Raw genomic sequence first — 15,653 nt, 5'->3', positions numbered from 1 at the left:
GAACTAAGTTTGGGGCACTCAGCAAATTTCAAATTTCAATATATATCAGTTCTGGACACTTTGAAAACATTTTTTAAGGATGAAAAAGTTAAGCAACAATTTTTGAACCCCTTGGTACACTTTGAAGGTTTTCATGACTTTTCAGATGGAAAAATATTTCAGTCAAATCCACTTTTTCAAAATGACAGATATTCACTAAAAATCATTTTATACCAAGATGCATTTGAAATTGTCAATCCTTTGGGTTCCGCCAAACGAAAGCACAAGATTTTGGCTGTGTATTATACCCTGCAGAATTTGTATCCATGTAACCGATCAAAAATAGATTGTTTTCAATTGGTTTTATTGTGCAAAGAGGCCAATGTTAATGAGGAAAACAAAAGCATGTTATTTAAACCATTGCTTGATGACTTAAAAACTTTGGAGACCACTGGTATTGATGTTGGTGTTGGGTTTAATGTGCGTGGCAGCCTGTTATGTGTATGTGGTGACAATCTAGGAAGTCACTGGCTTGGTGGTTTTACAACAAACTTTAGTTCCTCCACCTATTTTTGTAGATATTGTACCATAACTCGTACAGAGTTTTCCACAGACCATGCATGTACAAAAACACTTTACACTAAATCAATATATGACAATTTGCACATGGAAAATAGTAACGGATTGAAGGGAAGCATTTTGAATGACATGCAGTATTTTCATGTTGCTTCCCCTGGTTTGCCCCCATGTACAGCTCATGATGTTTTTGAAGGTGTTGTACAGTATGACCTAATGCTTTACATTGCATATTTTGTAAAACATAAATGGTTTACTTTGGATTTTTTAAATGGCAGAATACAGTCGTTTAAATTCAACGCCCTGGATGCCCTTTCAAAACCAGTAAAATTATCTTCTGTCGGCAAACGTTTGATAGGAAATGCATCACAAAACTGGTGTATGCTAAGAATGTTTCCCCTACTGATTTTTGATAAAATTGTTGACACAGAGAATGCAATTTGGAAACTTGTTATGTGCTTGCGTTCTATTGTTCAGATAATTGTGTCTTGTCATTTAGATGTAAATGCCCTATGCCATTTAGATTCTTTAATATCTGAATATTTGGAATACAGAACACATTTTTTTCCCAAAGTGCCTTTACGCCCCAAGCATCATTACTTACAACATTACCCTTGGACTATTTTGCAATTTGGCCCAATTTGTTATACATCCACATTGCGATTCGAAAGTAAACACTCTTATTTTAAAAATGTAATCCGTCATTCCAAAAATTTCATCAACGTATGTTATTCTTTGGCACACAGTCACCAATTGTTGCAGTCATGCCTGCTTGAGACTGGCTATTTTGACTCAAATGTTGAGATAATTAATAGAAATGTTACGTTTTCCTCTGAAATTGTAAATAATATAAAGTTGGGTGGATATAGTATTTTACATTGCACATTGGGTAAATCAGTGAAAGTTGAAAATATTTTGTTTGAAATTGGCATGTATGTGATTATGTCAAAACATGATTTAAATTTGTATGTTGGCTGCATACTTGCTATGTTTATTTTTGAAAGTAAAGTGATGTATGTTGTTCGAAAATATTGTTCTAACTTTTATCCCCAGTATGGTGTACATCATTTAATCGCAAAACCTTGTTGTGTGGAATGTGTCGCATTTGAAAACCTTGCTTGCAAGTTTCCTTTTTACGTTTACCACATTGATGGGCAAAAGCTCTTTGTGTTAAAGCAAACTGTTCTTTAATTTTTGGAAGAGTTAAGTGCAAATTAAAAAAAAAACGATGAATGCAACTTTACTGAAGATACTTCCTGAACTTGGCAAAGATGCCACTTTGCTTGAAAAATGTTCTACGTTTTTGGAAAATCTTGGTGTGCTAAAATTGCAGGATTTTGAACATGTTGAACTGGCAGACTTGCTTGGCCAATTTAATATTGTTCAGGCCAGAAAATTAATTAAAGCTGGAAATAATCTGGGTGAGTTTGATTGTTGTTGGCTGTATATATACATACATGAAAATTAATTTACTAAAACTTTTTTCAGAAACATGTTCAGAAACTTCTACCGAACCATGCTCATCAGAAGGAAGCTGTGATGATTGGCAGTGGGTGTATGACTTTAAAGTGCCTTGGAAAAAATGCTCACCTCTTCTTATGAGTATTTTGGAAAACAAAGAAATTCCCAACCATAACCAAACTAGAGAACTTATACATGCTTGCATCGATGATGTTATGAAAGTAAGCAAAATTAATTGGGCAGTAATAATGTTCATTAACATGGTAAAGTAGTTTGAACAACCATGTTTAAAACACCTAATGTTTTAGATTACACAAAGGCCAGGAAGGAAAAATTTAGAGAGAATTGCATTTCAAATTGTGAAAAAATACCCCTCTTCATTTAAAGATGTCATTGGAGATGGTTGCATTGGCAATGGCCATAACACATTAACCAACCAACTGTATTACCGATGGGAAAATCAGCTTCGCAAGCAAAATATAATTGGAAAATCAATTCAAGGTACACTGAAACGACCATATGGTACAAAAAATTGGGAACCAGTCGTGAACGATTGTGATAGCAACTCAACAAAAACATGGCTTATGAAAGAATTTTCAAAGGCACATCCTGACAAGGATGAGGCTTTAAAAGTTATGCGATTGACATTCTCTCAACAACGGGAGATCATTAACACAGGAACAAGTATCACAAATGTTTTAAAAGAATGGCCATTTCTCCATGAACCACTAGTCATATTTGACCACTATGATACTTTGATGGGAAGACCAAACACACAAGCAACTTTACCAATGAAGCTTTTCAAAGGATCAATGCAGATATACAGGTATAAATAGTATTTTTTTTTTTCATTTTGAAGGTTAACATGCTTTTTAACCCTTGCTGTTTAGATGTTTGAAAAAAGTTAAATCTCCATCAATTTGTGAATTAATTGGGTCCATAAAACTGCAATGTTCTCAACTGGGCAGCAAAGAAGCCCAGTCCATGGAGGTGCTGTCTTTGTTGGCAGCCTACTTTAAGGAAAAAAAGGAATCTGTCATAATGTGCTACAAGGTGTGCTTGCAAAGAAAATTGGAAACTTTTTCTTAACTAAAGTTAACTTCTGTGTGCAGGATGATTTCATGTTAGAAAATATTTTGGAAGAAATACCACCTACACCTTTTTTGATTGTGTTTGGTAAGTTTTACTTTGGAAAATGTCAGAAAGTAGTTTCATTTTGCTTTGTGGTTTGTTTTGTTCTCTTTACAATTTTGTTCTCTCTTTAGGTGACTCTCCAGCAATGTGTGAAAAAGTGATGGTGGCTGTGGATAAGGTTGTTATCCACTCCACAAACAACTTCTTGTTGGCAGTTGCCAGTTTCTTCTGCCATTTCTACATTTACAACATCAGCTATCCAAAAGCAGCTGAAAGCACTTTGGAATTTATCCAGAGGTGGGTACCATAATAAATACTGGCTACTACATTTATCATGCTTGTACTTGAGCGGTTTTATTTACCTTTGTTCAGTGTTTATTTGCAAATAAACACACACAACATGTTTATTTCTGCATTGTATTCAATCTTTGAGTCCTTTTTGCAGATTCATTGAAGGAATAAATGACCCTGGTTCAAAAGGTTCGAAGAAAATGAGATATGCTGGGGTAAATCCCAAAATACTGAAATTAGCAAAATTGATGAACGCCTGAGAATTAAACTGAGCAGTTTTCGTTCAATAAAACAACGTATCACATGAAAATTTTGTGGTTTTGTTATAATTTAAATACTGAAAAAATGCTGTAGGCGTTACGTTATAACACAGTAGAATTTACTGATCTTTAGTAATTTATTTACAGTGACGGTGTCAGTAATTGTAACGTGTCTTTTTGCAGTAACGCAAACGGTCTTTTACCGTAAAACTTACGGACTGGTCCGTAAAATTGCTGCCAGGAGTTTTTCCAGTAAATTTTTTTAACAGTGTGAAACTCTAGTTGCAGAAAAACGAAGAGGTGACTTGTTGTGTTTTGGTGCAAATGCTTGTAAACCTCCACAATCTCGGACCAAACGCCTGATCATTTTGTGGGGAAGAAAAATATAATTTTCCAACAAACAATTTACTGACACTTTAATTAGCTGCATCAGCACTGATAGCACAAGTTGTCCTCAGCGTGAACTGAACCTCCGGTGTTTAACGTTTTCACAGGAAAGAGGTATTACGCAGACAGGAAGGCATTCACAACGTACAGGTGGTTTCCAACGCAGACATGAAGAGTTCACAACCCTTACGCAACATACACTCGCCTGTACATGTACGAGATTTGTACAGTCACGGCCTTGTGGTTTGGAAGGCACCTGCAGCAATGGAAAATGGTTTGCGGTCGGAGAAATTACCATTGTAAGCGAGGTCAAAATTACAGCGAGTGTCAATGTCGCTCCAAATCGTACAGTAATTGGAGCTTGTATTTGCTACCTTCAACACGTGGTTATTTGGCAAAAACATGGCAAAACGTCATAAAAAACATTACACAGTAAAAGAAGGGCAACTGATCGCACCCAAATCCACAACAAAATTGTTAGTATAGTTTAAGCGGATTTGGTAATATGTGTTTAAAGGTGTGGTTTAACGAGACTGTAATGTTAAGCGCATTACCGAGAAACAATTAGGTGAGTTCTAGCAGATGAATGCATAATTTTGCACTATTTTCCGCCAAGCGCTATATTTTCAACCGCTGAATAAATGTTGCTTTCGGCATAATGGCCTAATGCAGGCCTACACCTGTCACAGAAATCAGATTCGTCGGTGGAACTCAAACCACAGAATGTAGATCAGGAAATCGAATCAATGATGCCGTGGACAAAACAAGAAGGCTATAATTGCATAATGAACGCAAATAGGCGCCGTTACCTTGCTATTTTCGGTCACGCATGGGGCCCGAGAGTTGCTTTGCTGGTGTACCGAGAATTGGCTTCAGGTTTGCGGTAAAGACGAACCCAACCGCGCCCGAGGTACGTCATCAGTTGGGAGCCGCAACAGCTGCGTTTGTTTGGAAGAAGCCGTCAGAAAAATAAACGACTCGGTGGCCCAATGAGGCAACAAACTGCAACCAATAGGCCATGATTGGCCCTTGGGCAGGTATAATGTTTAACCGTCGCAACTTAGTCTTTTGGGACGACACAGCAATAGGAAGAGACGGAGTCTGCCTGGTCTTAAGCCACGAGCCGAACTTAACCTTCGACCAACTCCCCCGAGGTCGGCCGTGTAGAATCCGCTAAGTAACGTAGGCCAATTACGGATACACGCGCTTGTTACGGCACAGAGCCTGGCAACCTTTGCAGAGGTCAAGTCGCCGTGCCAGTCCCGCAATAGGCTTAGAGGTTGTATTAGGACATATTAGGACAACATTTCGAATCGCTTGCGGCTTGTGAAATTTTCAGGTGTGGTGAAATGCCGCTTGTAAAGCACGGACGGTACATGCTTGTTTCATTTGTCAGTCATATTGGCAACCCACAAAGTGGCATTATATGATCAAGAGTGAACAACGCTGAATGTTGTTCATGAACTGCACAACATTTCGGTCGATCCGTGTTTATCAAACAACGCCAACGTTCTGAGAAAACGAATTCAAGGGGAAACATTTGCAGCATGCAAAATGCATTTATTTTCCGCTATGTTGCTCAGTCATAATCTATCTATGTACTTCTCTCTGGCGCAATAGGAAAACCGAAAGGCTTTGTGTATGGCTGCTGGTTACGGCTACCATGCAACCGCGAAACGGGCATTTAACACGTACCGGGCGCCGTTTTCGTCTACTGGTTTAGCTACTGACACTTCTAACGTGTTATAAAATAAACCAAACAAGACAGTCACGAAGGAAGAAGAATACGCAGAGTACAAGGTGAACTGTAAACGCCATTTTACGCTCTTGGAACCTACGCAAGCCACTTCAGAGAGTAATTGGACGATCTCGAGACGAGCTAACAAGCAAGCACGAGGCCCAATTTTCTGGAAATGTTTTGACGGCTGCTTGCGTGCTTGTGCGTTTCTAAAATTACGCCAGTGCAAGGCGGGAAATGCACTGTTTTAAACCGACGCTTCATTATGGAGGTTTGATACGCGTTTACTCAAAAGCTGACGGGAAGCGCTTTGAGTAAACTAACGATACAAAACTTTGTAAGTCGGAGCGGTTTGTTCAGGCGGGTGTTGGACCGAAGTACAAAAACATAGAGCCGGATTGGGCCCAGGTTTCACACTTTGCCACATTTGCGTGTTTTTTACGCTTTCAGCACACGGACGTAGATGTGATGACGTATCCAAGTCATAGCCAATACAGAGAGAGTTTTGTTACATCACAATTCACTACTGCTTGAAAATCTGAATTTACAATCTCGAGCATTTGCGTCTGGAATTTTACTCAAGGCTTTTAGATGTTACAGGCACGACTGACATAATTGAAATTCAGCTCCTTTGGTAGGATCGTATTTTACCACAAGAGAGTAATGCAAAACTTGACGAATTTTGGAACAGCAATCGATGTTCATATGATAATTTCATTTACCAAAATCGATCTATCATCAGTAACATGCAGCGTATTTCAAAAAGAGGACTTTGAATATTAAATTTATTGTAAAATTTTTATCATTTCACGGTTTCCTTGTAAGGTCTATTTACATTTTGACGCAGACACAATAGCAAGTTTGGGTATTTACCATATAAACGAAAAGATTTGCAATACTCGGTCACGCACGCTGGATCATTAACTTTGAGGTCAACGTTTAAGCTGCGGGCTTAATCTTCATTCGGGAGTTCAACATTATATATCAACCTGCATTCACCCTGGTTTCTCGCGTTAGGCCGTTATTTAAAATACCTTTCTATAGTATATGATTTATTTTCACATTAAGACCAGTAAGAACTGAAATGTCAAATCACCATTTTCAGCCCTAAACACCGCCACCGTTTATCAACGGTTGGGTTTGTATCAGCGAAATCCCGTGGGCAATGCTGCCCTTATCAGTGACTCGCGGGCCGTGTTTCGCCGCAACGAGCCAGAAGATGCAAGCCGCAGATACGCCCCTGTTATAGGGTATAGGCCCAGATACGATCGAAAGCATATATGCGGACAAATTACATTCCTTTCCCACGAAGCTGGGTATAATTGCTAAGAGAAAAAAGTCGAAACAATGTTAAATATATTGTCGTCATGAATTAAAAACGTTTGATACCATCAGAACCTGTATCGCTAAGTATGGGAGGCCACCAAATAAATGTCACCTCTTTCATTGTATGGTAATGTATTCTCAGACCACATAACAAGTGTTTCTGGTATCTGTTTAAAGCATGTGGCCATAGAGACGTTTTATTAGGGCAAGTTCCAACAGTCCCGTAATTTCAATATATTTCGCCTCAGCTTGTCAGTAATCAAAAACAACTGACACCACGTTTCATGACCCAAGGCGAACTTGCGATCAAATTGTCACAGATCGTCCACAAACTTCTACAGCAGTTTTGTCAATTGCGATGCCATCAGCCTTTCTGTCACCGAGACAAACCACAATCCTCCATGGAGAAGCGAATCACGTTGACTCGGCCTTGTCTCGGCTGAATGGCATTGAAGAGCGATATCGCGGGTGCCCAAGCCCAACCAGGTCATATCTGATTGCGATTTTATCAACGGATTTTCGAGTTGAACACCAACATCCTGGTACATAGCACAGGCTTGGCCTGAACAGTGGTTACGTGCCCAAAATACGCTGGTCACGTTACAGTTGCGGACGGCCAATGATATCTGCACAGAGGGAAACGGAATAGGACTGTAGCAAGTCGTGCTGAACACAATGGATTGTTCAGTTTTTCTTCCCAAACGTGTGGTGATATTGGTCAAGTTTTCACGCCTTGGCGGTCAATGCTGTCAGGCCGCAGTGGATTTTCTTTCAGCCGAAACCCAGTGGCTTTATAGTTGCCGCAGGTTATCACAAACATATACAAAAATACACTTAACATTTGGCAAAGACAAACAAATAACCAAATGTAGCCAGTCAGTATAGGTACAGTTACACAAATTAGGGTATTATTATTTGCAGTCGCCTGGACTATTAACTCTTTTTCTATGATAGTTTCTATCAGCGCTTGTCCCCACGGGGTTGGGCCCTATCGGCACCACGTCCAAAACGTTACGTCATCGAAACGTCATCGCCATAGTCGTCAGTGACTGTGTTGGCGGCAATGCTAATACTGGAATTCTACGAATCCTATATCTGTCTCTTCTATATAGTAGTACCTTATGGTAACGTAATGTTGCATACTTGTTTAACGTGTTGATCGCGAGACAAAACAAAACCTCCCGCATGTATTACATGGAATATTTGTCGGATATAATTTCCTTCGTAGCAAATTTGAAAAGCCACCTGTAATAGTGAGTACAACGAGAACAGTAGCATGGTATTGAATGCAATGCCGCTACACGATCGCAAAACAAGATGATGCCTCATAAAGTAGCACAATGCACGTAACTTCTGAATATCTGCAATTGGAGAAAAAACTGTCAAAACTATATGTCGGTATTCAATTGAAATTTAGCGAATTTACCGATGTGCTTGTCACCCATGCGTTCTTGAAATACAACGACGATATTGTACAATACCGATCTCATAAGCCAATACAAAGCAGAGCGCTTGTAGGCGAGGAGGATGTGTCGATTTAGCGAGAATATTTCGTTGAGTGTGCAGCAGCAGCAACACAAAAACGAAGCAGGCCGTCTTGCAGGTGCCACATACCGCAAAATCTTCGTGTAGCCCCGGGTTAAAAGACCAGGAAAAGCGGTTGCTCATAAGGATGGCAATTACGCGTTAAGATCGTGACACGGTGATGGTCGAGCATGGAGCAAACCGACCGCTGCCACAAGGACGGTGTACCGGCTTAGACTGGAACGCTTCAGAAAGGAGGTCGTTTGGTCGGAGCGCGGGCATGAGAAGTTTCGCCTTTGTCGGTATTACATGTCGCGTCCATTAATTGGATTTTCCTAGAAGAGAATCTTTCTCTCTTTTGGTCGCTTGCTTGGGCCGAGTCTTCCGGTTTTGGAGATGTTTAGTTTGACGGGTGAATTGAAAAACGAATTCACAACTTGACCCAAATACAAGGACCTCCGATTTGAAAGAAGGAATACCCAATCGCTTACTTAACCAATTGTCACATTTTTGTGTACATTTTGTGTAGCGTCAAAGGATGATTTAACTACCAAGAAAGATACAGCAGAAAGTTATGTGAACCAATGTTCACGAAACGAAACGAATGTGCCACGATAGACAACAATAGGCAAAAACAAGGTCGAACATTCACGGTGGAAATGCAAACGGTTTTACGAAACCCAGGCAAAACTGGGGTCGACTCAATTTCGGTCGTTTTCTACGGCTGTCACTTATACACAGACGAAATACACATTTGCATCAAGCATCTGTACAGATAAACAAAGCAGGGGATAGTTGTCTGTATTAGTGATAAATTGCACTACCGCCAGCATCTAATCGAATAAAACTGGATAGGAACCAATTCCTTTACAAAATCGAATTACAGAGTATCGATCTATCACGCATGTGTATATGTTTTTGCAGGTGACCGAGCAAAGGTTAATCATCCAGTTGCAAATAAACAGCATCGTCATTGGCATCACCTTGCCGTGCATCAGGGGATGAATGATAAACACATATGACGCAACTGTTCCAGTGTCAAGCACATTTATTACGTCAAGCGCATTTATCAGGTAGTAACCGTGTGTACGACTTCATAGTCAGTCAGGCATACCAATGGAAAAGGCAACTTTCTGTGGCAAGCTATTAAATGTCTGTGTAACAAGGGTACGATAGAAACAAACACCTACGGTGACGGGAGATTTTTTTATAATGCTTGAAGGACGGTTTTTGGAGGACTTTTACAGAAAACGACAAAACGTATGCATGGATTATAAGCTTGATCCCATAATTTGGATTCGAATATTCATAATTTAAGCATTGCCCTAAATGCACTTTTCGTGTATGTTGCACATAACAGGCCCAAAGCTGTGGTCATATTAGCGACATTCACCCATCGTCACACACGTGCGCAGCAGGTAAACACATCACGATGTCGTGTATACGTCCAGACATAACAAACATGATAATGTGGGGACGATTTAATCGATGACGGGCAATTACTGCAGGTTGTGTAATGTCCAAAGTACGCGTAATACCAGTCCCATGTTTACAGCGAGGGCAAAAACATGGTTTGGGTAGCGATGTGATAATAGGCATGCTTTCTTCTGCGCTCTAAGGGTCACAAGTTCCAGGTTACAAAATTTCGACAACGGTGATTTTGTTACGATTTGTACATATGGTTGTATTTTCAAGCAAAATATTTTGTTTAATTGGCTGATAAACATGAATACAACGTTCAATCTTTTGAAACTAATCAAACTTCACGTAGAACCACCATCTAATAAACGAACTGTGAGGATTGTTTCCAGAAAGTTCGATTTGAGGTCGAACTTCATTTTGTTAAAGCCACTGAACAGACCATCCTGTCAGACTTCCTTCGATACCCCCATCTATAACGTCGCTCAACTACTTTTTAACACCACGAAGCACAGGAAGACGTTTGCGCCTGACATAGTTTCTTGACAGGGACCGAAAGCGAATCAAGGAAAGTACAAAGTTTTTTAGCAGCAGGGGAATTTCGAACTACACTTTGTCTTACAGTAGCATGTTACACTTCTTCGTTGTGCACTTTCGAACTTCTTTTTTGAGAAGCGATCTCAGTTGTGACAAATACCAAGCGGGACTGGGTGATTCCAAGAAATGTGGCTTGCAACGCCCAGGTCGCTTTTTAGCACGCGTATATAATGTAAACTACTATGGCCTTGTACTGTGGATAAGCCAGCGCGGCACGTCTTAAAGCCGCACACGCCGAACGGAAGAAATCGGTATCGACACAAAAGCGACAATGAAATAGCTTTGGAAGAAAGCCACTTGGCGTGCACTTGACTTCAACTAATAATAGCGTCGTTGCCCAGGCCCTTATCGTCACTGTGGCACGGTTAAATGGTTTGCCCGCTCGTCAGGCTGGTTTACGTGTGACGCACGTTTTCAGGGGACGTTGGCTTGCAACCATCGTATGCAAGGTTTCTGTGGCCTGGGGCTCTGCAAACGGAATACTTTGTTTTTTTCGAGGGGGGCAATAACGTTATGATAAACATTGCAAACCAAACTGCGTACTGCACGTTGTTTGAATAACCTTCAAAACCTGCAACATATTACGTACATTCAAGTATCCAATATTTAATGTGCAATGTCCTCCTATAGTTAATCAGTGGGTGTTTAAAGGTATTTTGATGGTGAACTCGGAAACATTTCCCAACCACGTGATGTTGTCTGTGAAAGTTTATAGGTACAACAGATTTATGACGGTGGCATCTGAGGAATAAAATAAACACCAATTTTTCTTTAAATTTGGATGAAAATGTTCCAAAAAACAGTAGCAACGGATTCTCCGTGAACATCAAGTATTGTAAACCGCAAAACCTTGTCTATAAAAAATACCACCAACCGAAACCGAAGAATTTTAATGATTCAGTTGGAAACAGTAAACATGACGTTTGCCCAGAAGCTCAAATGCTGACGTGCATAGCCGAGCGAAGGTCGTCCCAGTAGAAGCCAAATGTAAACAGCTTTGCGCTTAAGCGGGCCGCGGCATCAGTAGGTGCAAACACATGCGTTCGCCGGAACACACGAAACATTTCTTGGAAGTCCCGGCCACCACCAGGCCTGATAACTTTTCAACACGTGTTTGTTGCTCAGCAAAATGTATCCGGTTCAACTTGAAGAATTTATTTTCCTTGAATACAATATGTTTTGGAATGCACTGAGGGACAGACAAATTGCCGGACCAAAATTTTGTGTACAGAGTCGGTAAATCAATGATGGTGACAAAGAAAAGCACCAGATGCAGTTGGTCAAGCAACTCTTCAAAAAGGTGGAAGATTTTCTTAAAAACTGTCTCATACAATAAATACACAATTCCAGGTCCATTCGCAATGGATTCAAAAGACGAAGATAATGCCCAATGGAAAAAATAGTGAAGTTCACCACGAGCAACACATACTTTACAACTCCATTGCCGCTAGGAGAGAAACGTGTACACTCCACATCAAATACCAGCCGACAGTTTTACAAAGCGACATAAATCCAATCCTGTTCCGCATAAGCGAACGAACCCCTCTTATACACACAGAGCGGCCGGTCTTGGAGCAGCACAGTTCTAGTGCGCACTGTCCAAACACAATAGCCTTGTGGGCGTCATAGGTGGGACGGTGGGTCAGAGACGGCGCCAGCCGCCAGTCCGGTCGTTTCGCAAGTGAACCCGGGCTCTTGAAAGGTCAATGACCTATTAAAGTGCCATCGACGGCCACTCACAAGGGTCACGTGACGAAAGGGAGAGCTCGGCGCGGCGGCAGTCGAGTAATTCTTGGCGTTTGTGGCAATAAAGATGTTACTGGACTTGCGTCAATGAGTTAATGGTTAAACCCTCGGTTTGCACAAACTCAAGCGAAATTCCGGTCATTGGGACACGATTTCGAAAAATCGCAAGGTTGATATCTTTTGAAAAATTCGACACCAAATCAATAGCTTTTACACAGGTATTTTTACCCGGCAAACCACAGGCCTTAAAACGGACCCTAACGTTGATTGTTTGCAGTAGTATCATTAACGCTTCATACCAACCAATATCGTTACTTTTGTGTATACTGGACATTACAATAGTAATCATGGCAACATAATCCTCATCATAAAAAAACATAACAAAAAAACAGAAATCAGCACCAATAGCTCTGTAGCTTGTTGGTCTTTTTTAAACACATCTACACGCCTGTAACCACGACAGTAAAACAGAACACTCCTTTGCGTTTGTGAGTACCACTTTGAAATTTTGGAAATTTGCCCATTAAAAAGGACTGCATATTTGATATGTCACACGCCAACCAACCATGCAGTGACATGGCCTATCTTGACCTGTTGTGTCACGCAGATCCACGACCAATTTGGTCTGCCATCAAACAACAACGTACTAAGTACACATCGGATTCATTCAACCGAGATACAAGACCAGGTTGTCGGAGAAGCAACCAATCAAGTCGGGATGCTCAACCGTGCGATAGATGATGAACGCAAGGTCCCGGAAAAACTGGAAGCGCAGGGATCGTTGTAACACTTAGGCAATACAGAATAACGTTTGGTGAACTAAATGTAGTAATCGCAGTCAGTCTGTGAACGCACGATATCACCACAAGAGCGTGACCGCACAGCATCACAGCCGCACGCACAAAAAAGCACCCACTGCAACACTCTGCCAGGCTTGGCAGAAGGGCAACGTTTTAACGATTCTGAGAGCAAATTGATATTGGTTGCACTTTATATTAACGCTCCTACATTTGCCTAAGCTTGGTGGGTGCTTATTAACATCGCCAGCATACAACTGATCCGTGCGGCGCTTCCACATACAGTACTGCTCAACTTTCTAAATGCCACCGGAGTATGCCAACAAAGATATCGACTTAACTTGCTTGGACGCAGGCGCCACGGGGATAAACACGCTCATAGCCAAAATCATTCATTGATAAACATACCAGTAGATGTATAGGTGTGTTGTGTGGGTGAATGATTCCTGCCAACATTACCGGGAAGGTAATACTTGTCACCAATCACAATACATTTTAACACAAATTGCAGATAACGTGGGAAAGGTACAAAAGCATGTTGTAGGGCTGTTTGTAACAGAACGGAGTAAGTCCTAAAGGCTGACCCTCAAACCATACTTGACACCATGTTGTGCCTCAACACACTTCGACATTTAAGAGACAGCATTGACATTGCAATACCACCACCGACGTGCACACGTAAACATACAACGTCAGTAAATAACCGCAAGTCGCGAGAGACTGCGGTCACTGACGCACACAGTGGCGTTATCAGCAGGCCTTTCTTTTTCAATACATATATATCAAGTATGACAGGTCGTTGGGCTCACCTGGGTTTCCGTATTCGGTGGTGTTGCGTCTCTTTCGACACCCGGTTGCCAGGGAACGGGATGCTGGAAAACCGTCCGACCGTGACGACGAGAAGCGGCGGTCACGTGACACATCACTCATCGTGTCGGGAACGCTGAAGCCTGGGCAGAAAAATAAATGTGTGTCAAGTTCGTTAAGCACTGTTGCAATTAAGTGGGACTGAGTGGGGGCTTGTCTTAACTAATTACGTTTGCGATCCCTGTTGAATACAAGATGACCGAATTATGCGCAGCTGACATTGAAAAATGAGCCCTTGAAACGATCCCACGAGTATTAATGTGTGTTTTGTGGTTGCATGAATAAGGGGTGTGTACAAATTCCAATCACCAATTTCTGTGGTATCCTGTCAGAGCAAGAGCACGGTACGGCCGAATGCCTGACGCAATTTTCTTGCAGCCGCAATGACAGATTTGCCGTTCACTGCATGGTTCATTTCCAAAACATAAATAACCCGAACCTCAAAATTAAATAGACGGACAAACCTATATGTTGGGACCTTTATGTGAAAGTCTTTATTAAGCTATTCAAGACAAAAATACGCAGGTACCAGTTATTGATGGTATCTAGGTCTCGGAACCGTTCGGCTACGTTCCACTCCACAAGGTGGTTCAAGATCTACGTGATTTATGGCCGGAACGGTACGTGTCTTAGGCAAATAACAATGTTCTCTGGCCGTTTTATTAACATTTCCGTCTTTAGACGAGTGTCTTATGTAAGGTCCGTGATGGTATTGTGGGTTATTTTATTTCTACTCAACCAGGGGAAAAAATTTATTTTGATATGGCTGATTTTAAGCACAAAGTTCTTGGGATTTCGAATAAGCGACTTTGGCATAATACAAGGGTGTGTAAGTGGATGAGGTTTTGTGGTATTAGAAGTCTTTACTAATAAACAAAAACTAAATGCTTTAATCATAACTTGTCAAAAAAAATCAGATATTAAGTCTTTATTTGCATATTAGACTGTTTAGTGATCTAGATACTTGTTCAAAGAGGTCTTATAACTTTAAAAGTGTATGTTTTCACCTAAACAAGAATTGAAAGTCACACCAAGCAACTACAACCACATCACAAAACAACAGACAAAAACGAACGCATCGACTACCAGCAGTAACACGATTATGTTTTAAAGCCTCGTAAGGATAAGAAGGGTCAAGTAAGGCAAGTCACCAGCCGTCCTCCAGTCGCGTCGCTCAGCCACAAAACTATTTTACGCCGAGCGCCATTTCGACGAGTGCTTTTTATTGATCGGTGGGCTTCCGCTCCCGTCGCCAACCATGCAAACGGGCCTGGCGTTTTGCGGTTAATGTTGCGGGCATAGTAAAGGTCATTTTTCCCAGCAGGTGGCCACCGATTGCCGAGTTGCAGCATGTGACACAAGCACACTGCTGCAGTAGGAGAACGAAGCTAAAGGCTTTTAGAAAAAAAAAAATCGCAGGCCTTTACTCAAAAACTACTTGTCGATACCACACTTTAATTGTGCCAACTTCTTGGTGCAATTGCGATGAACACAACGAGATACGCAAGCACCGTGGGCATTGCTAACCGCACCAAATGTTTTACTTTCGAG

General features: G+C 41.1%; 1 protein-coding gene and 1 pseudogene across 1 annotated transcript in view; one reads left to right on the top strand and one right to left on the bottom strand.

Moving 5' to 3' along the window:
• LOC145913596 (retinoic acid receptor alpha-like) overlaps nucleotides 1–15,653 on the bottom strand; it is a 65,039-nt gene that overhangs the window by 45,296 nt on the left and 4,090 nt on the right. The window contains exon 5 of the mRNA XM_083001316.1: nucleotides 14,045–14,185. Within this exon, the coding sequence (XP_082857442.1) occupies nucleotides 14,045–14,185 (141 nt within the window). The remainder of the gene's footprint in view (nucleotides 1–14,044; nucleotides 14,186–15,653) is intronic.
• LOC145913597 (uncharacterized) lies at nucleotides 1,784–3,701 on the top strand (annotated as a pseudogene).

This window comes from Ascidia mentula, chromosome 9, assembly GCF_947561715.1.
Source record: "Ascidia mentula chromosome 9, kaAscMent1.1, whole genome shotgun sequence".
Taxonomy (NCBI): Eukaryota; Metazoa; Chordata; class Ascidiacea; order Phlebobranchia; family Ascidiidae; genus Ascidia; species Ascidia mentula.
Note: the sequence above shows the minus strand (reverse complement) of the source record. Positions and strands in the feature narration are given on the sequence as shown.